Consider the following 26977-nt stretch of genomic DNA (forward strand, 5'->3'; position numbering starts at 1 on the left):
CGAGCAAGGGTTATGCATATGTCTGTAAAGCTGACAGAGCACCAGAAATCTTCCCACCCCCTTTCTTTTCTTGTTTCTTCTTTATTTTCTTTCTTTTAGTTGTTATGTTTTAAAAAATGCTTTGTATTTGATAGAAATTGTTGTATATTGCTTTTTCTGTGCCCCCCAGGATTTAATGAAAATCCCCCCCCAAAGCCAATGGGTATTGTTGACTCAACTGAACAGTTGACTCAACTGAACAGTTGGTAGAGCATGAGAATCTTAATCTCAAGGTCTTAGGTTCGATTCCTATTTGGGCCAAACATTGCAGGGGGTTGGACTAGATGACCCTTGCGGCTAGGTGACTCTACAAATCTATGATTTTATAATAAAGAAGCTACAATGAGGAAAGCATCTGAGCAGGTCTGGGAACCTCAAGCTGATGGGCCAGACATCTGGTCCACTGCCTCCACTCCTTACCCTGCTCCTAGCAGTTAGATCTAATTATAGTAGTGCCAGCTGGCCAGAGGGAGATAAGAATTAATGCCCAGGCTTCCTCCTGTGTCTTTAGCTGTGGTTTGATTTGCAGAAACCAGCAAGTGTAGATTTTGCTCTGGACATGTCTGCAGATGTATATGCCACTCATAGTGAGATTCATCTGCTATAACAGCAGAGCCAAGATTTGGGTGGATGCAAGCGATTTTATCCTCAAAATGCTTTGCAAAGAAGTCACAAAGAGCTACCGTTGGTTCTGTCACCTCCTTTGGGACATGATACACCCCAGAAAAGCTCTGCCTGACGACATAATGAGGATGCAGCGGAGGCAGCAAAGTGTGCCTTCTTTGCTGCCTTCACTGCCTCTAGGTCGGCTCGATAATGAGCCCTTACCAGTGTTTGGCTCTTTCCTCCACTTGTGTCCAAACTGTCTCCGATCTTGTTTCCTCGTCTTAAGCTCTGGAGTACTCATGAATGCTGCCTCTGTGTTCAGAAATCAACAGATGAAGCTTCAGCATAGAGGATACCTTACCAGTGTTTGGTTGCATTCATATGGATCTTTCCTCCACTTGCGTTCAAGCCATTTCCCAGCTTGCTTCCTCATCCTATGCTCTGGAGTATAATGGGGAGGGGGGCAAATGGGCTCCACGAAGAGCTTTGCCAGAAAACCTCTTAGAACCATTTGGAATCCCACCGGATCCATCAGCCTCTTGGGCGGACCTTCCGAATAGGTTCCCCCGCCTCTGCAGAGGGGAAAAGTGCACTCCCATGGGTGGTGGAGTCAGAGCATGCCTGGCCCTTGTTCCAGAGTGAAGACTTCACCTGAAGAAAAGAGGAAGGCATTCTGAGCCAGGTGGGATTAAACATCTCTAGATTTATGTGGGAGGGAAAGGGAAATTGTTCAGTAGCTGATTTTTTGGTGAATTTTGATACAGGGAAAAATGAGAGGGACTCAATGCGATTTATTTTATTTTTGCACTGGACTACATATAAACGTCTTTGTTCTAATTTTGACGATGCCAACTTTGCTGATACATTTCTTCGATCCAGTTTTGAAAGTGAAGCAGTCCTGGATTTGTATGCAGATTGGAACAGCTATCCATTGGATTAGACATGTCTTTGAATTTTGTGGCTCGGTTCCAGTACAAAAATGTGCATTTTACGGCAGACATGCATTTCTGAGCATACAGAATGTATATTTGGTTGGGTGGGATGGATGAGTATAAAATGTGTACTTTAGGGGAAAGGGCATACAATTTAGATGTGAAATGTTGCTGCTTTTTGTTATCTACAGAAAATGGGACAGAATGGATCTCTTAAGTGCCCATGAAGCTGCCATCCACTGGAAATAGGCAAAGCCACCAGTCCCAGATAGATAGGTTGATAGAGAGCTTAAATACCAATATCCAGCAAAGCTGAGGGTTTATCCACACTTTCTCTTGTCCTCCTGCTTTCCCCTGGGAAAAACAACTCTTTAGCCTTCATTCAGAGCAAACAGCACTTTGGGCTTTCTTTGGATTGCTGTTTTGCCGTTTGCTCAGATTTAAAGCAAAAGAGCAAGTTTTCCCTGGAAAAGGAGCAGGGAAAGAAACGGCCATCTGGATCATACCTAAGGCATATTTCGCTCAGTAAGATGCAGTCATGGGAAGAGGATATAAAGCTATTAGAGAGGAACCAGACACAAGTCCATGTATATTGTAACCGTCAGTGCCTAATACTCATGAATGCTGCCTCTGTGTTCAGAAATCAACAGATGAAGCTTCAGCATTGAGAACACAATTGCGCACTAATGTCTGGAGGCAAAGACAAAGTTACAGAACACAGGAGGAGGTGGCCATATAAGCTAGAGCCTGTCACTAACCTGTGTCCTTTCAATAACAGGGCAACAGGGAAACCATAAAAGGCAAAAAGAGAGGACTGAAAAAATAGAGGTAAAGAACATGTTTGGTATGCATATGGTTGAAAGTTCACAAAATATATAACATATCTATCTAAATTGTGACTTTGTGAAATTTATTCAACACATAATAGCAATTTACACATTCCCATTCTTTTTATAGTTTTTGGTAGAGTTGATACTTTATTGCTGCTGTCATTCTTGCCAATTGGAAATATTCACACAGTTTATTTTGCTATTCTCCCTTTGTTGGTGTAGTCTCCCCTTTCCAATTCTTTGCAATTGACATTATTGCTGTGGTTGTAGCATACAAGAACACATTTTTCTTATCCTTTGGGATATTGATTCGCATAATGCCTAGGAGAAAGGCTTCAGGGTTTGTTTGTTTTCCCAAATGTTTGTCTAAACATTTTTTAAAATTTGTCATAGACAGTATTCCAAAATATTTTGATTTTATCACAACCCCACCACATGTGGTACATCGTTCCTTCCCCCTGATTACACATCCACCAAACGTTTGATTTTGATTTATATATTTTAGCCAATTTGCTGGGGGTCATGTACCACCTATACAGCATTTTCACGACATTTTCCTTTATTCTATAGCAGGCTGTGAATTTTTAGTCTTTTTGCTACAATCTTTCTTAATCCTCCATCTGGAAATGATATCCAAAATCTTTTGCCCATTTGATCATCACTTCCTTGATCTCTTCGTCCTCTACTTCCCAATCCAGCCATAATCTATATGTTTTTGATGATATTTTCCTTTTGTTCTGTAATAATTCCTTTTCTAATTTTGATATATCTCATTTTCAAATCCATTTTTTTCTAATTTAAACACCTTATTTAATTGATGATATTGTAACCAATCCGTACAATAATGTCTAATAGCTTCAAAATTCTCCAGTTTTAATTGGCTTTGTTCTTCTTTATATGTTGCCCAATTTGGTTCCATATTTTTTCTTTTTACCGAAAAGGCCTCCATCTCTATACTGTGTATAGAGCTTTTTGAATTATATGGTTTTAAACCTCCCTATGTACTTTTGCTTTATCGTAACCTAGATATGCGTGCCATCGAAAACATGCCATCCGTATCTGTTGTCCCATCCTTCTATGTCCAATATATCTGTATTTTTCAATGTCATCCATTCTTTTAGTCATCATAAACATGAACATATAAATTCTAAATGCTTGTCATAGTCTGCGCAGCCTGAAAACTTCTTCTGTCCAGGACAGCACAGTCTGCTGCAGGCCTCTGAGCACATGTGCATCTTTAAAGCACACCTGAACACAAACTGCAACTGATGTGGAATAATGTGGATGTCTCCTTTCCCCAGGTTCATCATCCCTATTGTGCTCCTCAGTCTCCGATCTGACCGTTCTCACAATGCATATACTGCAGATCAGCGCTGTGGTTTCTGCTTTCACCAGCCTTCTCCTCCTCCTCATCGCCCTGGGCTCAGCCTACTGGCTGCAAAGTGACAATGCGAACAGTGGCCTCTGGGTAGCTTGTGGCCCTATCTATTCAATCTATACTTGTTACTCACCTTCGATTAATGCCGTGCAAGGTAAGATCTTCTCTGTCTTGTGCTAGGAGTACTTAAGGTGCGGTATTCCAAAGCAGATTGAACTGAGGTTCATTTCTAAGGTTTGCAGCAATGGGGGACCTAGTTGATCCTTCCTCAACCCTGGGTGCCAGCACAAAATGGCTGCTGTGGGTGGGCAGAAAAAAAATTAAAAGGAGATGGTAGTTCTTACCACTGAGGCTGGATCTACACAGATATGAAAAATGCTATAAAAACACTATGAAAAATATAGCTCTCAATGCTGTTTACCATTGATGATGGATCACTGCTCTAAGGTGCCCTCTCGTGTCACATTTTAAGAACACATTTTTAACGTTATAATTGACCGGTGTAGATGAGTCCCCACCTTCCACATAAAGCCCCCCTTGCCTCTGATTTTTAATATATGTTGTCAGGAAGCCACTTTTTTTTGTCTGCCAAGACGCCCCTACCTTACATACAACCTTGCATGTTGCAAAGGATCCTGGGAGTGCTTTGGAGTGCCCACTCCATTTGCACTGTGCTCTTGGCAGGTTTACTGGGCCCCGATGTCACTCAGTGTGAATTGGGTGTGTCTTTTTTCAGTTCTGTGAAGCTGTGCATTGCAGGAGAAGATGGGTGGCGTTGGGCAAGTTGCACAGAAGAGATGTTTCCCTACCACTGCTAGTCTTCAAGTTGGCAAACCTATGATGAGCTTCAAAGGATACTTAGAAGAATACAGACTAAACCAGTTGCCTCTCCTGATAGCGTCTCTCAGCAGCTTAATAGAGATATAAACCAGCATGGGGGAAAGAATGAACCCCTGTGGAGTGCAGTGGGTTATGCAACAATCCTGTAACCATGGTGCTGAATAATAGGAGGCCGGCCCATTAGGGGAAATAGAGTATTGGCCCATCAACGTCCGTCTGCTTTCAGCCAACACCCACCTACCACGGGTTGGCTGTGTCTGACATTCCCTCTTGCTCCACTTACCTTTGGTCTTCCTGCCATCTGCCCTACCAGTACTCATATGCATCAGCCACCACTGGTGACATCCCCCCTTTCAGGACTGACCAAGCAGGTAGGAGTAGAAGCACCACCAGGAAATCGTGCCCTCAAGGCATTTAAATACTTTTTTGTTGTTGGAGATTCCTTTAAATGTGAATATTTATTTGGACTTTTCTATTAAAAAATACAGATTAATTCAGAAACAGGACAGAGAGCATGCAAAACTGGTATGTGTCAGATAAAAACTGATCTACCCATCCCTGGTGGAAAGTATTTCATGGGATGTCTGCAGAGCTATTGTCAAATCCCACAGATGCATTTAACCTTTTTTCTTTCTCTTCCTTCCTTCCCAAAAGGTTTCTACCATGCTACCCGAGCCTTCATGTTCTTCGGGATGATTGCTGGAGCCATCTCTTGCATTGGCCTTTGTTGCAACTTCTTTTCCTTCCAACTTGGCTTCATCTCCAAGACCAAGAACTCCGCTAAAGCCAGCCTTGTTGCAGGTATCATGGGGGTTCTGAGCATCTGCGTCCACACTAAGCCCAAGCCCCTAAAACCCCAGAAATCCGAGCTGTAGACACTTGCAGCCAATCGGAAGCCATGTCTTGGTTGTCCAATGTTTTGGGAAGTGGAACAGATTCCCTTTGACAACCAAGGTACGACTGTATAGGGCTTTGTACACTAATTTTGAACCTTGTACAGGGGCTGATTGGCAGCCAGTGCATTTCTTTCAGCCGCAATATATATGTTGGTCATATTCCACCCCAGTAAGTAGTTGATCCTCTCCATTTTGCACTAACTGCAGCTTCCAGCTCAGCATCAAGGATTTAATTAAGAAGTAACTTGATATCCTGATGTATTTTTTCTTTCTAGCTCTTTGTGTCATGATTGGCATGGCCATCTTCACAGGGCAGACAGGAGGAACTGCCCCTTATGGATGGGCTTTTGGCTTGGGCTGGGCGACCTTTCCTCTCTTCCTCATAACTGGTGAGTATTTGTCGAATGCTGGAAATGTACATCTTTATTTAAAGGTTTGCCTTTGTGTAGAGTAGTCTGCTGCGTTATTTAGCTCAGAACAGTTTGGGGCTGCTCTACAGTGTGTCCATTTGAACACTGTTGAAAGCAGGTGTGTATTCCATGCAGAAGATTCAAAATGCACCTTGTAGTTCTGTGGAAGAGAATATATTTTTGCCTTCTAGAACGGCAATTTGGGACCTCACTGATTAGGAAACAAGCTCAGCAGTCCAGATATCTTGGATGGAGTTTTATTCTGCTCCCCCTGATGCCTTAACCAGCCCCTTTTCTCTCCTGACAGGTGGGCTGGCTTTCGCCTTGGATAGGGCTGTGTCAACAGCAGCATGAAGAAAAGGCTGTGCTTCCACTTCAGATGACACCCGGGGCACACAGACCCAGCCTGCACTGGGGCGAGTTGGAGCTGGGGGGAATTGAATATAATGTAGGGCTGCCATATTTGAAAAAGTGAACATCCGGACACAAAAGTTGTTGAACTTCTGTCAAAGTTGTTGAGGCTTTTTGTTTGTCTTTTTAGCCAAAGTTGTTGATCTTTCTTTGCAAAACCCCTAAGGGTTTTTGAGCTATCTTTACTGAAATTTGCTGAGATCTACACTTCTGACATGAACCGAATACCTGCTATGTCTGGGAAATTCCGGATGTATGGGAACTTTAATGACAAAACTGACATTTTTATAAGTCCAGCAAAGTGGTTAAGAAAATGGAAGTTATTTACTGAACAGTGTTGAACAGAACTTCTCCAATTGGCGGGGAAAATATTATTTGCTTAATGTATGCTGCTATTACCAGTTAAGAATGATGATGAACATTATTATAATTATATTGTAAATTTATTTATTTGGTTTTTTCAAATTAAAATTTTACAATAACATATCAATATAAAATAAAGAAATAAGATTCCACAGAATTTCCTGGACTTCCCTCCTCCCATTTCTGGGTCCTATTGTTAGTCCTTTCCTCCTGTGTATTCTATAATAATCCAAATCTTTTCATCTCCATTGTGTCCGAAATTCACAGTACTTCTGGCATTTGAATCAGTCTTCTTGGGTGTGACTTTCTCTTTAACAGAAGTTTCCCACACACAGCCTATTTATTCCTCCGAAAATTTTTGCAAAAAACTTATTTGATGGAAACTGTGGTATATTGCTTTTTCTATGTCCCCCCCCCCCCAGCTTTAATGAAAATCTCTATCTCTCCCCCCCCCCCAAGCTAATGGGTATTGATGTTGACTCAACTGAACAGTCGGTAGAGCATGAGATTCTTAATCTCAAGGTCTTGGGTTCGATTCCCATTTGGGCCAAAGATTGCAGGGGGTTGGACTAGATGACCCTTGCGGCTAGGTGACTCTACAATTCTATGATGTTATAATAAAGAAGCTACAATGAGGAAAGCATCTGAGGAGGTTTGGGAACCTCAAGCTGATGGGCCAGACATCTGGTCCACTGCCTCCACTCCTTACCCTGCTCCTAGCAGTTAGATCTAATTATAGTAGTGCCAGCTGGCCAGAGGGAGATAGGAATTAATGCCCTGGCTTCTTCCTGTGTCTTTAGCTATGGTTTTGTTTGCAGAAACCAGCAAGTGTAGATTTCGCTCTGGACATGTCTGCAGATGTATATGCCACTCACAATGAGATTCATCTGCTATAACAGCAGAGCCAAGGTTTGGGTGGATGCAAGTGATTTTATTCTCAAAATGCTTCACAAACAAGTCACAAAGAGCTACCGTTGGTTCTGTCACCTCCTTTGGGCCAGGATACACCCCAGAAAAGCTCTGCCTGATGACATAATGAGGATGCAGTGTAGGGAGCAATGTGTGCCTTCTTTGCTGCCTTCACTGCCTCTAGGTCGGCTTGATAATGAGTCCTTACCAGTGTTTGGGTCTTTCCTCCACTTGTGTTCAAACTGTCTCCCAGCTTGTTTCCTCGTCCTAAGCTCTGGAGTACTCATGAATGCTGCCTCTGTGTTCAGAAATCAACAGATGAAGCTTCAGCATAGAGGACACCTTACCAGTGTTTGGTTGCATTCATATGGATCTTTCCTCCACTTGCGTTCAAGCCATTTCCCAGCTTGTTTCCTCGTCCTAAGCTCTGGAGTCCTGTTTCATTGTGCATTTTAAGGTAGTGGCTGATTTTATGATACATCTTTATTGTTTGATGTTCCTGTATCCCGTAAGCTGTTTTTTTAAAAATGCCCACTGCTTGAAAAGGTAAATGATTAAGCGGTGTAGGAACGTCTTAAATAAATAAGAAATAAAATTGTGATGTAAATCAGTTTCCGGCTCCACAAAGTGGGAGAGGGCTTTCAGAGTGATCATATCAATAGCCCAAGCCATTCAGGTGTTCCAGAGGTCACCCAGAGCTTCGACACGGGCGTCAGTCATATCAGCCAGAAAACCTCCCAGAACCATTTGGGATCCCACTGGATCCATCAGCCTCTGGGGGCGGACCTTCCGAATAGGTTCCCCCGCCTCTGCAGAGGGGAAAAGTGCACTCCCATGGGTGGTGGAGTCAGAGCATGCCTGGCCCTTGTTCCAGAGTGAAGACTTCACCTGAAGAAAAGAGGAAGGCATTCTGAGCCAGGTGGGATTAAACTTCTCTAGATTTATGCGGGAGGGAAATGGAAATTTTTCAGTAGCTGATGGTTGGTGAATTTTGATACAGGGAACAAATGAAAGGGACTAAAAACGATTTTATTTTATTTTTTTGCACTGGAATTCTTTGTTCTAATTTCGATGATGCCTACTTTGCTGATGCATTTGTTCAATCCACTTTTGAAAGTGAAGCAGTCCTGGAACTGTATACAGATTGGAGCGCTATTATTGCTCTATGGAAGGCAAACAGCATCAAAAAGCAAGGAGACCCATTTGGAGAAATCATTCACCAGCTTGTCAACCAGAGTTGGCATCACTAGGCAGTCACAGAGGGCCACACCTAGAGACCCATTCCCAACCTCTGGATCCGTGCACCAGCAAACGTTGGTGTGCCATCAGGCTGAACAAACCTACAGAGGGGGTGGGGTGGGGAAGGGAGGTGGTGGTAGCCAGTGGCGTCACAAGGGGGGCAGGAGCCATGTCTGGGGGAAGGGTGACAAGAAGGTACCTGGTGGGGTGCTCGGCCTGCCTCCGCTGGGCTCAGCGGTGTGAGCAACCATCGCGCCAAATGTGGAGGATCCTCCGTTCACAGCTGCAGGCGCAAGCAGAGGATCCCGCCACCACCCATGTGGTGTTCGAGTGGCGCCGGCAGCAAACCGCTACAACAACGCTTGCACGGTGTCGCACACATGTGCTGTACATAGTGGCGCCACACATGTGCCCTACATAGCAACGCCACACATGCGTTGTATGTAGTGGCGCAATGCGTGCGCAGCCGGTGGTTTACCCTGCCCTGTGTGTCGGTTAGCCTTTGTTCCCCCTGGCGGTAGCAGCACAAAGTGGTTAAGCAGTACATTATTTCATTTAGGTACTTCATTTAGACTTTCTTTTCTTTTTCCTTGATCCCTTGTTTCAGTGATCTACTAAATGCTTTTTCTTGATCTGGAAGGAGACCTAAAACTTATTCAAGCAAAAAAAACATGGCGACACCAGCATAAGGTGCAAAAATCCCTGAGTAGGATTGACAGTTTGGTCATCCTGAGAATGAATCTGGCTCAAGTGAATTCTGCCCCAGACTTTGAAATTCTGCATTACCAGCACCAGTTCCTGGATAGGAACTTGGCAGGATGGAATCCAGATTAAAGATGAGAATTTTGGATTCCCCCTACCCCCAGACCTTGGAGAAAGCTGAAATGCTAATATAGTTTCAGTGGTGAAATTGTGTTGTGTTGGGAACAATGTTTTCCCAAATAGCCATTTACACATTCCCATTCCTTTTAAAGTTTTTGGTAGGGTTGATACCCTATTGCCGCTTTAATTTTTGCCAATTCCAAATATTCACACAGTTTATTTTGCTATTCTCCCTTTGTTGGTGTAGTCTCCCCTTTCCAATTCTTTGCAATTAACATTTTGCTGCGGTTGTAGCATACAAGAACACATTTTTCTTATCCTTTGGGATATTGATTCACATAATGCCTAGGAGAAAGGCTTCAGGGTTTGTTTTCCCAAATGTTTGTCTAAACATTTTTTAAACTTCATCATAGACAGTATTCCAAAATATTTTATCCCAACCCCACCACATGTGGTACATTGTTCCTCCCCCCTGATTACACATCCAGCAAACATTTGATTTTGATTTATATATTTTAGCCAATTTTCTGGGGGGTCATGTACCACCTATACAGCATTTTCATGACATTTTCCTTTATTGTATAGCAGGCCATTAATTTTAAGTCTTTTTGCCACAATTTTTCCCAATCCTCAATCTAGATAGGACATCCAAAATCTTTTGCCCCCATCCTCTACCTCCCAATCCAGCAATAATCTATATGTTTTGATAATATTTTCTTTTTATTCTGTAATAATTCCTTTTCTAATTTTGATATCTCTTTTTCAAATCCAATTTTCTTATCTAATTTAAACACATCATTTAATGGATGATATTGTAACCAATCCGTACAATAATGTCTAATTGCTTTAATTTTTTTCAGTTTTAATTAGCTTTGTTCTTCTTTTAGAATTTCTCTATATGTTGCCCAATTTGAATCCATATTTTTTCTCTTTACCGAAAAGACCTCCATCGGTGAAAGCCACCAAGGTGTCTTTATATATACAAAGTCTTTATCTCTGACCCATATTGTAAATAGAGAGTTTTGAATTATATGGTTTAAAAAACCCCTATGTACTTTTGTTTTATCATAACCTAGATATCCGTGCCATCCAACATGCCATCCATATCTGTTATCCCATCCTTCTATGTCCAATATATCTGTATTTTTCAATGTCATCCATTCTTTTAGTCAACATAAACATGAGGCTTCATAATAGAGTTTCAGATCTGGCAAGGCGAAGCCCCCTCTTTCCTTTATATCTGTTAATAATTTATATTTAATTCGTGGCTTCTTGCCTTGCCTGGCTACTGATTTGATCCCACAATGTCCCTATTTCTGCTGCCACCACGGAGCTCAGGAAGGAGAATGAGCTGGCACTTGTCCCGAGCAATGGCAGCAGTTGTGAGGGAGCACCCCGTTGCCTCTCTGTGTCTGCCGCTGCCTGCCTCCTCCCTTGGGCAGCTCGTAGCTGTTTCTGGAAAGCGGGCAAGAATGACGTGTACTTTACATATTATACATAAAGTTTATTGCACTAAGCAATACACATGATGTAAAATATATACCCTTTATGAGAACAGGATGGAGAAGGAGGTCCCAGGTTTTGCAAACTGCCCTCAGAACCCAGAACATAAATTCTAAATGCCTGTCATAGTCTGCGCAGCCTGAAAACCTCTTCTGTCCAGGACAGTACATTCTGTTGCAGTCCTTTGAGCATATGCGCATCTTTAAAGTGCACCTGAACACAAACTGCAACTGATGTGGAATAATGTGGATGTCTCCTTTCCCCAGGTTCATCATCCCCATTGTGCTCTTCAGTCTCACATCTGACCATTCTCACAATGCATATACTGCAGATCAGCGCTGTGATTTGTGCTTTCATCAGCCTTCTCTTCCTCCTTATCGCCCTGGGCTCAGACTACTGGCAGCAAATTGGCCTCTGGAACACTGGCCTCTGGAATGTGTGTTTACCTAATTGCAAACCTATCGGGATGGTTGTGGCAGGTAAGATCTTCTCTGTCTTGTGCTAGGAGTACTTAAGGTGATTTAACTGATCTTCATTTCTAAGGCATGCAGCAGTATGTGGGGCACTTGATCATTCTTCAACTCCCTGAAAGTCCGATGTGACTAGGGATAACATATTTACTCTGTCTTAGGCACTGGGAATCATATTTTGATAAATATGCCCTGGAAGTCAGCACAAAATGGCTGCTGTGGGAAGCAAAGAAATAGGTGACAGTAATCTGCAGCAGTGAGTCCCACTGCTGCTTTTACTATGGTATAATTTATGTAGGGCCGGACTGAGAGGTTTCGGCACTTGAAAGTGCTTCTTCTTCTGTATCTTCCTGCTTGCGGTAGCTGCCACCTGCAAGTTACACCAGCATTGCTGCGTCACACCTGAAACATCACCAATGACAGGACGTCTTCACTGCAATGGGTAGGGTTATGGGTAGACTTGGCGCAGTTGCAATGAGCTTCTGGCCATGTTTGGAGTGTAAACAAGGAGCTGGCGAGGGCGTGAGGATGTGAGTTCCCACATCTCCTTTGGAACACAGCTGTTTCTCTGGAAGTGTTTTCCTTCCCTGACTTAGAGTATAAGATCTGTGGCGAATGCTGCCCAAGGGGTTGCCTGGGATTCAGCCAAAAGACACTGCACTGCTCCTTCATGTCAAAAATTCCTTCCTTGCACAGAAGGGAGCACATGGATCCGTCAAATGAACTGCTGCAGTGCTTGAAATGTCAAGTACGTGAACCAGCAACTCCTTCATCTGTCAGGAGGGCTGGGGCTGTGAGAGACTGTAGCACCCTGCTTGTGGTTAACGCTTAGCTGGAATGAAATATTCAACGCAGCAACAGAGAAATTAAAAAAATAATTTATTTGTCAGACAAATAAATAAGAGGCACAGTGGTATATGGTTACCAAGCTCTGGCCTGGCCTCCTGCCATTATGGCCAGCACTTATATTCCCTTAATCCAGCCCCCTTTGCTCCTCCTGTGGCTGCCTGGTTGAAATTTCTATTGGTTGTTTGCTATAACCAATCTTAAAAGATACACCCGTATTCTCCTGTCCTTGTATGGAACACAAAGAGCTATATATTGTTACATCTATAAATGACAAATAAGTATTAATATATCTTACATGTGTCTCAACAAGGAATCTTAATTACCAGCTCACCTCTTGCCTTCCTTGCCCTCCAAAACAGATGGTTAATAATTTTAAATTTTTATCTTGAACAGATGTCAGAGACCTTGGGTTCATATTCTCATGCATCATCAATGAAATATCTCCTTTTGGAGGTCTTTAAACAAAGGCCCGACAGCCATCCGTCATGAGCGCCCAATTGGCGTCTCGTTTCTGGCAGGGGGCTAGGCTGGCTGACTTAATTTCAGGATAAATCTAGCATTTCTTAAATCCTTTGCATAATTACATTTAAGCCAGCATATTTAAACTTCCTCAAAGTAAAAAGGAAGGAACAGTTTACAGCCTCAAAATAAAATAGGAAAAAAGCCTTTTCCCCTGTTTACACTTCCCCCCCTTCTCCAGCCAGTCGCTTTGTTTTCCATGTGCTCTTGGCCTTTTGACCTTAGGCTCAAGTTTAATGGAGGCACATGGTTTTATTTTACTATTTACCCATTCCTAATTATGTTTATCTTCTGTAACATGTAGGGTCTATGTAACCTTGCTCTTCAGCCTGTAATTCCAGCTTTTACGACTTTGAGAATTGTTTTCTGCTATCAATCAAGGGGGGGCCCTTGTCTAGGAGGAAAAACATTGCCTGTGTCCTTTAAACAGCTGGCCTTCTTGCCTGGCATGAAACTTTTGAAAATCTTTAAACTCTCTCTTTAATTTAGGAACCTGATCAAGATATAAGCCAATATATGCCTTGATTAAAAATGCAGTCTATATTCAGATGCCACAATCCCCCCTTTCAAGCTCAAGGACCTTGCTACCAAGCGTCCTTGATAGCTTGATCTTCCTGAGTTAAAGCTCTGTATAGGGCCATGATATGAGGTAGAGTTTCATTCGAAATCATCTTGCTAATTGTACTTCTAAAACATGAGATGATACATGGCATCATACATAAAACCATTACTACTACCGTCAAGAAAAACAAGCAAGACAATAGTATCCCTTTGAGTCCTGTGACATTGGGTAACCATCCCATATCCCATCCTTCCCATGTTTGTACTGGGACATGTGCTATATTCTCCATCTTTGTGGCCAACACACGGATTGCCTCACCATTATCAGAAATGTTAAAGCAACAGGCATTCCCTGTCAAGTTCAAGACTCCACACAGGCCTCCCTGCCTGGCAAGTACATAATCCATTCCCATTTTCAGCTGCAAAATGGGGCTCTACTTTCATCCAACTGTTGTGCAATAAGTCTCAAACTCTGGGCCGTTGCATTGGTTACAAGTTCCACTACTGCTTGCAATCGAATTATTCTGTTTAGATTATAAATAGGATCCCGTGCCCCTTGTATGAGCTCACCAGGATTCCAGGAGGCAGGATCATAATAGGCTATAATGCGCTCTGGTGGCCAATCATCAGTATCGCTCCAACTTTGGGTACTTCCTCCTGCTATATGAGAAATATCAGCGTTTCTTCGTATTCGCTTAGCTGAACTAGTGGGCAAAATCCACATTGGTGGTAATACCCATCCCAGGAAACAAGTCCCACTCCATTTGGAAGGGAGTTTCTTGTATGCCCATTCTCCACATATCCACCACAACCATCGGGTCTGAGGGTTTTGGTATGTGGAGTGCATAAGGCGAAATATCAAAAGAGGTAGAGAGTTCACAGTGCGGTATGTTAGATTGCCTTTTTCTGTCACAGTTATGTTCCATACCACTTTCCATGCATGAATAAAAGGAGGTGCACAGGGCAAGGTATTCCGAGTTCGATAGGTAGTATCGTGTGCCCAGGTATTCTTAATATAATCCCAAGTATAGTGACAATGAGAAGAGCCTATCATGGTAGAATCAGCTGCATCTGATGATTTATGTACACAGAATTCCCCTTGTACAGGTATAACTCGTAATGGTTTAGTTGAGTTCCATCCGGGGAAATTCTGTATTTCTATTTGGTGTGGTATTTCGCTTACCATACCAATGGCATCTAATGGTATCGGTAATAAGGGCATACCTCCCTCTGAATCATCTGGCCCAAGAGAGCAAACAAGGCAATTGGTCCTATTTGCAACACTGGCTACCATTTCAGCTAAACCTACCCACATATTGTGGTCATAGCGGAATCCATATTTAGCAAATTTGGTCAGATTCAAGGACCCTTCCCCTTCCCAAGGGATCAGGATTAATAATAAAATCATGTTGATGTCTAGCATATGCATTCCTTCCACAAAAGATTACCTTATTGTGATAGCATAAATATTAGTCCCAATATAATTCCCCCAGTGACAGGAATGGGGAACCACCAAGACCAAAACATATATCCCAAGGATCCCCAATGTGTAATATCCCTGATAATTGTTCCACAAGGGGGCAGTCAATCAATTGTATAAGAGAATCTTCCCTCTCACAGTCGCTGGTTCAGACGCTCCTCAAGCTTCAGGCGTGCGCAGGTCAGCCAGCTTCCAGGTTTGTGGCTGCAGCAGGCCGGTCGTCTAATGTTGCCCGTGACCTAGCCCGTTCCCCGTAGGGCTAGATACAGGGGTTTTTGGAGAGAGTCAGTTTTAAAGGATTAGAGGGGTCACCTTTGCACGTCCAACTGCCTTCGGACTTCTTCAAACGGGAGTGATGAATCCAGGGGGTCACCTCAGCTACCTTCACCGCTGTTGGAGTAGAGAGCAAGACGGTGTAAGGTCCACACCACTTAGGTGCAAGTGGATCACGTTTCCACTCTTTCACCCATATGCTATGCCAGCCTGGAGCTGATGAATCGGCTTGGCAATGCTGCACGGCGTGCGCTCGAGGGCCCACCTGTTAAGATAAAAAAAACAAACAAACACGGGAGAGAGACAAAAACACGGGAGAGAGATTGCACTTATCCCTGTGTCACATGGTCTCCTATTTGTTTGAGGTCAGTTGGAATATCCTGAACAAAGGAGGGCGGCCTCCCATACAGGAGCTCAAAAGGTGACAACTTAAGTCTTTTTGTGGGTGTGCACCGAACACGAAACAGTGTTATGGGTAACACGTCTACCCTCCTGAGACTTTAGACATATTAGTGGGCTTCTGGCATGCCCTGCAGATACCTTGCACAAGCGTCTGGCGATAGGTGGTAAGCCTGGCCAGGTGAATTGCATTGTTTGGATCCCAATTAGGATCTTCCAAGGGAAAGTTTTCCTGGAGATGACGGTCAATATTATAAATATTTCCCACTCTGGCCTGCTCACGCAAATATATCTGTGCCTTTTCAATTATGTCTCTCCTTTCCTCAGTGGTGAAGAGAGTATTCAGGAGCTGGCGACAACCTGTCCAAGTAGGACTATTAGTATTTACTATTGAAGTCACCAAGTCCATCATAGCCTGAGGTTTTTCTGCGAAAGATGGGGTGTTTTCCAATTCATCAGATCCGTAGTTGTGAATGGAATATACTGGAGGATCGAAGTTCGAGGTGGCCGTGGTCCGGGTTGCCCGTTAACCAGCACAGGCTCCTCAAGTGCATCAAATACTCTTCTAAGAGGGGCTACTACGTGACCTTTTTCTTCGCTTTGCTCTAGGGGCCTCAAATCATAGGGGATGGTATTTGTCCCAAGGCGTTCTTTTAGCAGCTCTATACGCCTGGCTGTATTGCTTGCTGACCGATTAAGGTCTCCCTGTAACTTCTGTAATAATTCTCTAGGACTTAGATGTACAGGGGTTTGGGGTAGGCAATCAGTTGTTCCACTAAAGGAGACTGTAGATGGAGTTCTACTGGGACTCACAGGTGGAATAACCACTTCTGCTTGGGCTTCATTATAGGACTCCAATGCCTCCTGAAGATATTTATCATAATCTATCAAGGAATCAAGTTCTGTGACTCCAGCCCCATTATTCATTCCACTTTCTTGCCTTGGGGTTACAACTGGTGGAGGGTTTGAATTAGGCTCCCTTCAATGTGGAGCATAGGGTGGAAGCACCTCTTCCTCTGGTCCCTCAAAAATGGGTTTGAGTTTATTTGGCAAGATTCCTTTCCTAGCTTTGGCTTTTACAGCCAATAATTTGCATCGTTGAACTTTGCATTCCCTTATCCATGGAGGATTTTTATTTAATGTGCTCAGCCAAGAATCTATATATGAAAATTGTTCTGGGCACCCTCCAGTTTCTTTGGCGATGTTAGACCAAAGTTTGCTTACTAAATTTATATCAAAGGTTCCTTGAGATGGCCATTCAGTATTTTCTTTTGGCCACTCTAGTTCACATAACGTTCTCAAGCGTTCTGGCGTCATTTTGACTCCATATGCCCCTGAGAAGGCTTTCTTAAAATTATTTAACATACATTCAAGAGGTGTATTTCCCCCCTTTGAACCCCCAACTCCCATTGTATGGCCCTGTGAAGTATCCACTCAGTCACTCACACACACACCTTACTGGTAAATGAAGTAGTACTCACTCCACACTTAGGTCAGCTACACATTGTACTTTCTCACACATGCAATGCGCTAGATACTTTACCACACACTACCTCCCAATTTTCCCTTTCCCTACACCAGATCACCATCTGATGTACCCAGCCACCTAGCGTACTCAGTTCCCCTTTACTGAGACGCAGAAGTTTGATCAGGACTTCTCTTCCTCCCAATTAATTGGAGGGCCAAAACCCCTTAGTGCACTTACCCTTAGCTGGTTCCCTGTTTATTTCTCTGGTCCCCCCGGTCCGTCGCCGTCAGTGGGCAGGGTATCAGACAGACGAGACTGCTGCGTTCCCCTGGAAAAAATTTTTCCAGTGCGCGCTGGGTAGGCACAGTTGTCCTCTCTCTTGTACCCCGTCCAGTGAGGCGAAGGGGCTGCGTTCCAGCAGACCACTTATCCGAGTCGCAGGCACCATAAAATGTAGCACCCTGCTTGTGGTTAACGCTTAGCTGGAATGAAATATTCAACGCAGCAACAGAGAAATTAAAAAAATAATTTATTTGTCAGACAAATAAATAAGAGGCACAGTGGTATATGGTTACCAAGCTCTGGCCTGGCCTCCTGCCATTATGGCCAGCACTTATATTCCCTTAATCCAGCCCCCTTTGCTCCTCCTGTGGCTGCCTGGTTGAAATTTCTATTGGTTGTTTGCTATAACCAATCTTAAAAGATGCACCCATATTCTCCTGTCCTTGTATGGAACACAAAGAGCTATATATTGTTACATCTATAAATGACAAATAAGTATTAATATATCTTACATGTGTCTCAACAAGGAATCTTAATTACCAGCTCACCTCTTGCCTTCCTTGCCCTCCAAAACAGATGGTTAATAATTTTAAATTTTTATCTTGAACAGATGTCAGAGACCTTGGGTTCATATTCTCATGCATCATCAATGAAATATCTCCTTTTGGAGGTCTTTAAACAAAGGCCCGACAGCCATCCGTCATGAGCGCCCGATTGGCGTCTCGTTTCTGGCAGGGGGCTAGGCTGGCTGACTTAATTTCAGGATAAATCTAGCATTTCTTAAATCCTTTGCATAATTACATTTAAGCCAGCATATTTAAACTTCCTCAAAGTAAAAAGGAAGGAACAGTTTACAGCCTCAAAATAAAATAGGAAAAAAGCCTTTTCCCCTGTTTACACTTCCCCCCCTTCTCCAGCCAGTCGCTTTGTTTTCCATGTGCTCTTGGCCTTTTGACCTTAGGCTCAAGTTTAATGGAGGCACATGGTTTTATTTTACTATTTACCCATTCCTAATTATGTTTATCTTCTGTAACATGTAGGGTCTATGTAACCTTGCTCTTCAGCCTGTAATTCCAGCTTTTACGACTTTGAGAATTGTTTTCTGCTATCAATCAAGGGGGGGCCCTTGTCTAGGAGGAAAAACATTGCCTGTGTCCTTTAAACAGCTGGCCTTCTTGCCTGGCATGAAACTTTTGAAAATCTTTAAACTCTCTCTTTAATTTAGGAACCTGATCAAGATATAAGCCAATATATGCCTTGATTAAAAATGCAGTCTATATTCAGATGCCACAAGACGACAGCAGCCCCCCAGTGAGGACATATTGACGATGCAGTTGCAGGCTGGCATTTCTTGGAACGCTGGAGGACAGGGATTAGGGGAGACTCTGTGCTGTTTTGATGATCGCACTGCTGCCATTTTAAAATTGTGTTTTGAACTTATTGTAACCTGCCTCAAGAACTTTGGTTAGTAGGTGGGGTAGAGATATTCATAAATAAATAAAATAATCGTGGTGCTGAGTAATAGGGGGTTTGGGCTGGGTGTTCATCAGTATGCAGATGACACCCAGCTCTACCTCTCTTTTAAATCGGAATTAGTGAAGGCAGTGAAGGTCCTGTGTGAGTGCCTGGAGGCGGTTGGAGGATGGATGGCGGCCAACAGATTTGGATTGAATTCTGAAAAGACAGAAGTACTGTTTTGGGGGGACAGGGGGTGGGTGAGTGTGGGGGACTCCCTGGCCCTGAATGGGGTAACTGTGCTCATGAAGGACCAGGTGCGCAGTCATTTTGGACTCACAGCTGTCCATGGAGGCGCAGATCAATTCTGTGTCCAGGGCAGCTGTCTACCAGCTGTATCTGGTACACAGGCTGAGACCCTCCCTGCCTGCAGATTGTCTTGCCAGAGTGGTGCATGCTCTAGTTATCTCCTGCTTGGACTACTGCAATGCACTCTATGTGGGGCTACCTTTGAAGATGACCTGGAAACTACAGTTAATCCAGAATGCGGCAGCTAGACTGGTGACTGGGAGTGGCCGCCGGGACCACATAACACTGGTCCTGAGAGATTTGCATTGGTTCCCAGTACGTTTCTGAGCACAATTCAAAGTGTTGGCGCTGACCTGTGAAGCCCTAAATGGCCTCGGTCCTGTATACCTGAAGGAGCATCTCCACCCCCATCGTTCAGCCCGGACACTGAGATCCAGCGCTGAGGGCCTTCTGGTGGTTCCCTCATTGTGAGAGGTGAGGTTACAGGGAACCAGACAGAGGGCCTTCTCAGTAGTGGCACCCGCCCTGTGGAATGCCCTCCCTTCAGATGTGAAGGAAATAAGAAGGTATCTTATTTTTAAAAGACCTGTTTAGGGAAGTTTTTAATATTTAATGCTGTATTGTTTTTAACATTAAATTGGAAGCTGCCCAGAGTGGCTGGGGAAACTCAGCCAGATGGGCGGGGTATAAATAAATTATTATTATTATTATTATTATTATTATTATTATTATTATTATTATTTTAGGAGCCTGATCCATTAGAGCAAATGGGGCACTGCCAACCCCCACCTGCCAGGGGTTGGATCTGCCTGACATGGCCTCTGGCACTGCCTACTGTTGGTCTCCCTGGCTGTTCTGGGCATTTAACCCCCTTCTTCCTTTCTCTTCCTTCCTTCAAGATTCCGTCCATGCCATCCGAGCGTTCATGTTCCTCGGGATGATTGCTGGAGCCATCTCTTGCATTATTCTTTGTGGAACATTTTTTGACTTCCAGTTTGGCTTCCTCTGCCGGGCCAGGACCTCAGCTATAGCCAGCCTTGTTGCAGGTATCCTTGGGGTCATATGCATCTGATTCCACAGTCCCCTCAAGCCCCTAAACTCAAAGCTGCAGACTGTGCCTGAACAAATCCCACAGATCCTACGCCAAGAAAACTTGAGCTGAAAGGAAAAGTCCACACGGAATCCTATTGGTGGACTCCAACTAAGTCATATTCAGCGTAGACCCACTGAAATGTATTACCATGATAAAAGGTACAATTCAAACCCTTACTCTCCATCCCAGGTATTTAGAGTGTGGTGGAGCCACTACTGCATACCCAGTTCATCTGGAAGGTATGAATCTGCTGTAGGCCTCTCAGGAGGGTGAACGTCTAATGCTTCTTTCTGCAACACCTGCAACATCAGAAGTTGAAAGTAGGAGTCTAGAAAAGGGCTGTGGTCTAAATCACTGAGCCTCTTGGGCTTGCTGATCAGAAGGTCGGCTGTTCAAACCCCCACAACGGGATGAGCTCCCGTTATTCAGTCCCAGCTCCTGCCATCCTAGAAGTTTGAAAGCATGCCAAAAAGTGCAAGTAGATTAAAAGGTACTGCTGCGGCACGAAGGTAAATGATGATTCCTTGTGCTGCTCTGGTTTCAGTGCTCCGTTACGCCAGAAGCAGCTTAGTCCTGCTGGCCACATGACCTGGAAAAACTGTCTGCGGACAAACTCTGGCTCCCTCGGCCTGTAAAGCAAGATGAGCACTGCAACCCCAGAGTCGTCCGTGACTAGACTTAACTGTCGGGGTCCTTTACCTTTACTAAAAAAGGGCTTAGTTATCTCCCTAAATACTTCTTTCCGCTTCCATTTCCACCAATGTCAGAGGTGCAAAGGAGAAGAGCCAGTTCAGAAAACACTTTATAAGCTTCCCCCTTCCTCTTTGCACCTCCAATATTATGGTGCAAAGGAGAAGAAGAGGATCACAAAGGTTCTTCAAAGCCTCCCCAGAAATGGCTCTTTTCCTACTGCAATATTGGAGATGGAAAAGAGCTGTATAGAGCAGCTTCCAGCTCAGTATCAAGGATTTAATTTACAAGTAACTTAATATCCTGATATATTTTTTCTTCCTAGCTGGTTGCGTCCTGATTGCCATGGCCACCTACACAGGGCAGACAGGAGGAAATGCCTCTTATGGATGGTCTTTTGGCTTGGGTTGGGCCTCCTTTCCTCTCTTCCTTATTACTGGTGAGTATGTGTCAAATGGGAAATGCTGAAAAAGCACGTCTTTATTAAAAAGTTTGCCTTCGCGTAGCCTTGTCAGCTGCATTATTTAAGTCTGGGGCTGCTCTACAGTGTGTCCATTTGAACACAGATGGAAGCAGGTGTGTGTGTGCGCGCATCCATACCTGCCCAATGAGTTGGTATATACCAAGAGTGCTTCCTTCTTCAATTATCTGAGGCGTGGGCAAGGAAGAAAAAATATGCATACCCTAATTAGGTGAAAGGTTTTATAATACCACACCCACCCTTGTGGGTGGGATGCCAGGATCTAGAATTAATTTAGATTGAAAGCAACAAGTTGAGGATGAGCACAAACGATTGTGGATTGAGAAAATTGATTTTTCAATTCAATTCAATTCAAAAATCCTTTATTAGGCATAACACACCACACATTAACAAACAAACATCATATACAGACTGTATAAAATACGGGCTCAGCGAACACAATTTATCCTAGTCCTATTCTTAACTCCAAGAAATGAATCGATGTACATAGATAATATAATACAACACAGCAACATCACCTACCACTAAGTCTCTTTATCATGGCCCAATAAAAAAGATTGATTTTTTTGTGTGCTATCTATGGGGTTAGTATATACGTAGGTGTTAAATAGCGTGAAGGATAAGGTACATATCTGTGGGGCTCCAAAATCAGTCTCCGTGGGGTAGAACACTTATCTCATAGGACCACATCCTGCATCTCCCTTAACAGCAATGAAAGGACCTATTGCAAATCAGCACCCTCTCTTCCCCACTATGCCAGAAGGACTCCATAATGCCTGACTTGCATGACCAGGCATTGCATTCTCCCCAACTCTCTGGATAACACTATGAAGGACATGGCACAGCTTGAATGGGATCAATCCAGACCACAACTTTATTGACATCAGAGGCAAGAGGTTGGGCATAAGCATCAGTCAACCATTTACTTCCAACCCACCTGCCGGAAGAGGCACCAAGGGTCAACACAGCAGCAGGGGTTCCTCTGGCTTATGTCAAATAGGGGGACTCCGATGGGGGTCACCACCTTGAGGAGTGCTGAGGTCCAAGCCCACACCTGTGCATACAGCCAGAAGCAACTCCTCCAGGACCCCTTTAATGGGATACCCTACATTTGGGGAGGGGTAGACCAAGACTACAGACTTTCCCCTGCCTGGGCAAGACTAAGGAGCATCCAATGCCTAGACCGCCAAAGTTGTGACAATTGCTATGAGGTAGGAAAAAACCAACAGGTTGATTTCCTTAATGGACAAATTCCTGCACCGAATATGGTGACCACCAATGCCACAGCTAGGTCGGAAAACAGTATGAAAAAGGGCTGACTGGCTGTGGGATCCAACAAAAAACTAGTTGCTGGGACTAGGGCCAACCTGCCTCATCAAGCCCACTCCCTGGGAAGGCCCTGTCTCCAAGCCTTCCTGCCATTGGCCAATTTGCAGGCAGGCTTGAATCTAAAATGCCAGCTGATGAGGTGAGCCTGAAGCCGCCCTCACCAGCCAGGCAGTCCCCAGCACCAGGGCCCCTGTCGGATGAGGGATCCAGGAGGCATTGCCTACCCACAGTGCAACTGAAGGGTAAGCGGACTTCTATGTAATGCCAATGAGATGTCCAGAAGAACCAACAGCGTCACAGCCCCAATAGCCAACCCTAGTCAAAGGTAATTTGGAGGCACAACCAGTGCAGTTTCTGCCCCTTAGCAGAGCTGAAGCCAGAGTAATTGAGGCCAAGGTAATGCATGGGATCCCAAAGTGCCTGTAATGGAATGTTGACGTTCTATACAGTTATGTTGCCTAAGTGTTGCGTGCTGAGGTCCCCCAAAACCATCCCTAACCCAATAACTCACACATCACACATAAATTTTTGTTTAAGGTTTTTGGCATAATTTTGGCCACAACTTTTATTATCATACAAATTTTTTGTGAGTGGTTGCGTAGGCATTGGTTTATGACTAGCTATCCCCCCCCCCGCCTTGGGGGATAGCACTGACTCCCGGATTCCAGCGTAAGTCAGTGTGGAGGAACAAGCAGGGCAACTGGAGCTGCGTTACAGACCCTTCAGTTCCTCCCTGCCTGCGCCTTGGGGTCTTACACGGCCCGCACCCGGTTCCAGGGGATTGGACAAGGGGATGGTAAGCCCCAGAATTCCTTTAACGGAATTCCCAAGCCGCAGCAGCATTGGAGGGGTAGGCACAGCCAATCCATACCCCTCCACCAACCAATTTAACCAATGCCTAACCGCCAACCTTACAAGTTGTGACGATTTGCTACGTAGTAGGCAAAACCCAAAAGGCACACACTAATCAGCCAATTGGAAAAATTCCTACTAGGCCCCCGCACCAAGGCGGACGACCCCATGACAGGCAATAGCAAGGTCAAGCAGCAGCCCCATTCAAGGGAGGGCGGGCGGGTGATCCGGTGTCCACAGCGAAAGAGAAAGGAACAAGCTGTGGACCCAGTATAAATAACCTTTGACTCCACCCCTTAATTGGAAACATTGCTTTTTCCCCAGTAACAGCAATCACCAATCAATTCAAACACTTGCCACAGCCTGGCTGCAGCTGAGGATGTTTTGTCAGGCCCCATCCGCAACACGTGCTCTCTCTTTAATGAGAACACGCTTTGCAGATTGGTGGAGAAGCTGTAGCTCAGTATAACACACATGTTTTTCATGTCCAAGCTTCCGAAGCTTCTCAGAAGGTTCTGAAAACGTATCTGGCCGGGACCCCGAGAACTGTTGGCACACAGGATTGATATATATGGCATCTATCTATCTATCTATCTATCTATCTATCTATCTATCTATCTATCATCTATCATCTATCTATCATCTATCTATCTATCTATCTATCTATCTATCTATCTATCTATCTATCTATCATTTATCTATCATCTATCTATCATCTATATCTATCTATCATCTATCTATCATCTATCTATCATCTATATCTATCTATCATCTATCTATCTATCTATCTATCTATCTATCTATCTATCTATCTATCATCTATCTATATCTATCTATCTATCTATCTATCTATCTATCTATCTATCTATCTATCTATCTATCTATCATCTATCTATCATCTATCATCTATCATCTATCATCTATCATCTATCATCTATCTATCATCTATCATCTATCTATCATCTCTATCTATCTATATCTACACACACACATACAAGGCATGTATCTGCATAGCTGCTTCCTACAATCAAATCCAATACTACCCCAATAGTTCTAGGATTCCATGTGTCCATGGAGGACATCAGTAAAAGCCTCTTGTTTTAAAAATTGACACATCTACATCAAAATATGTATTTTATTATTGCATATGTTGACCTAAGATATGTGTTTATATATGTATGTTGTGGATACACACTAGTTCTTGTTACGTTTTATTTTAAAATATATAATTTACAGTGTGATGTGAAAATGGGTTGGAATAGGTTTATGCATTAATGACACGGATGTGAGATAGGCTTATCCATCCACTCCTAGACACTTCCAGTTCTGCCCATGACTAGTCCCTTGGAGAAGTCTCAAAATGCGCAGTCAGTGTGGTTCTGTGGAAGGGAATATATTTTGGTCCATGAAAACAGCAGGTCTTGGAGGATGAGCAAGAGAGGTAACGCTGGGGTCAGAGCCCCGGATATCTTGGGTGGTGTTTTATTCTGTTCCCCTGTTGCGCTAATCAGCCCCTTTTCTCTCCTGACAGGTGGGCTGGCTTTCCCCTTGGATAGGGCTGTGTCAACAGGAGCATGAAGAAAAGGCTGTGCTTCCACTTCAGATGACACCTGGGGCACAGAGACGCAGCCTGCACTGGGGCGAGTTGGAGCTGGGGGGAATTGAATATAATGTAGGGCTGCCATATTTCAAAAAGTGAAAATCAGGACACAAAAGTTGTTGAGTTTTTGTCAAGGTGGTTGAGGTTTTGATTTTGATTTTTATTTTTGGCCAAATTTGTTGAGCTTTTCTTCATTATAATTTTTTTAGTTTTGCCCAAAGTTGTTGAGCTTTCTGTGCAAAATCTCTAAGGGTTTTTGAGCTTTCTTTAATGAAATTCGCCAAAATCTACACTTCTGACATGACCCAAATACCTGCTATGTCTGGGAAAATTCTGGATGTATGGCAACCCTACTTTAATGACAAAACTGACATTTTTATAGGTCCAGCAAGGTGGTTAAGAAACTGGAAGTTATTTACTGAATGCTGTAGAACAGAACTTCTCAAATTGGTGGGGGAAGGATGATTAAAGTATTGTATTAGCTTAATGTATGCTGCTATTACCCATTAAGAATCATGATGAACATTATTATTATTATTTTGTAAATTTATTTATTTGGTTTTTTTCAAATTAAAATTTTACAATAACGTATCAACATACAATATAGAAATAATATTCCACAGAATCTCCTGGACTTCCTGGACTTCCCTCCTCCCATTTGTGGGTCCTATTGTTAGTCCTTTCCTTTTGCATATTCTATAATAATCCAAACCTTTTTACATCTCCATTGTGTCCAAAATTCACCATTAAACTACAACTGTTATTCCATTCCCACTAATTTTTTTTAGCTGTTTACAATGGTTTTTAAGATACCCTTTCCCCATTCCTTATTACAATTTTGGTCTTCCTGATTTCTGATTCTTCCAGTCATTTTCGCCATTTTGGCACAGTCCATCAGCTTGATCTGCCACAATGATGAACAATATTATTATTCCTTCAGTGGCTGGGTTAAAGATAAGGAATGAGTAAGCTAGGCATCTTCTATTCATCAAGCTGAAAGGAAGGTCTATGAATTAAATGATATGTCTCTATCTTCCGTATAGTTTGTATGAGTAAATGACTTTTGTGATTCTTCTGTTTATCTTGCTTACCTTCTGGCAAGAAGAATATAAGCACACAGATTCTGAAGCCTAAAAGACAGCCTGGTTAAAAGGGTGGAAGCGTGGGTTTGGATTTAGAATCAAGAGGTCTAATTTTGCTCCCAGCAGACTACCCTGCAAAGGAAGTCATAGGAAGTAATGGAACCTGTCTCTTCTCCATCCCTTGATATGTGGCTCTTTCTCTCCCCCATGCAAGTTTTGGGAGAAAAGCAGTTGTTCTTGGATGTGACTTTCTCTTTAACAGAAGGTTCCCACACATAGCCTATTTAATCCTCCCAATATTCTTGGAAAAAAAACTTATGCGGAAGTTAGATCATTCAGCATCCATCCTGATCTTTCTTGCGGAGTCATATTACAATAAGCATTCATCCTGCCTTCGCCCTGATTTGTTTGTCAAGTTTTTATATGTGTTCCCAGTAATAATTCACTCATTTCTCACTTGTCAATGCATTTCCCAGCACTCCTCCCCAATCACACAAAGTCTGGGTTGTACCCCACTGAATTCGATTAGATTCATCGAAATTAATGGGTCTATGTTAGTAGATTAGCATTGGCTATAACCCTGATTCCTTTATATTTTTTAAAAAAT

General features: G+C 43.4%; 1 protein-coding gene across 7 annotated transcripts; it reads left to right on the forward strand.

Moving 5' to 3' along the window:
• Positions 1 to 1213: 1213 nt before the first annotated feature.
• Positions 1214 to 25393, forward strand: LOC310712357 (lens fiber membrane intrinsic protein-like). 7 transcript variants are annotated; one of them, XM_083515323.1, is made up of 9 exons: positions 1232 to 1327; positions 2356 to 2405; positions 3709 to 3939; positions 5280 to 5426; positions 5797 to 5910; positions 6239 to 11657; positions 20143 to 20289; positions 21352 to 21465; positions 25220 to 25393. In XM_083515323.1, the coding sequence occupies exons 6-9, from the start codon at positions 11495 to 11497 to the stop codon at positions 25264 to 25266; spliced, it is 471 nt and encodes a 156-aa protein (XP_083371449.1). In that variant the 5' UTR covers positions 1232 to 1327; positions 2356 to 2405; positions 3709 to 3939; positions 5280 to 5426; positions 5797 to 5910; positions 6239 to 11494; the 3' UTR covers positions 25267 to 25393. The 7 variants fall into 7 exon arrangements, with proteins under 7 accessions (XP_083371450.1, XP_083371448.1, XP_083371449.1 ...); XM_083515324.1 differs by lacking the exon at positions 2356 to 2405 and having other exon boundaries at positions 1214 to 1327; XM_083515319.1 differs by lacking the exons at positions 5797 to 5910; positions 6239 to 11657; positions 20143 to 20289.
• The last annotated feature ends 1584 nt before the right edge of the window (positions 25394 to 26977 follow it).

The sequence above is a fragment of the Podarcis liolepis genome, assembly GCF_965112155.1.
Source record: "Podarcis liolepis genome assembly, chromosome: 7".
NCBI lineage: Eukaryota > Metazoa > Chordata > Lepidosauria > Squamata > Lacertidae > Podarcis > Podarcis liolepis.

Coding starts and splice junctions, on each gene's coding strand:
- LOC310712357 (XM_083515322.1), top strand. CDS start 3,759: ATGCATATACTGCAGATCAGCGCTGTGGTTTCTGCTTTCACCAGCCTT. Junction 5,427..5,796: donor TAAAGCCAGCCTTGTTGCAG/GTATCATGGGGG, acceptor TTTTCTTTCTAG/CTCTTTGTGTCATGATTGGC. Junction 5,911..6,238: donor TCCTCTCTTCCTCATAACTG/GTGAGTATTTGT, acceptor CTCTCCTGACAG/GTGGGCTGGCTTTCGCCTTG.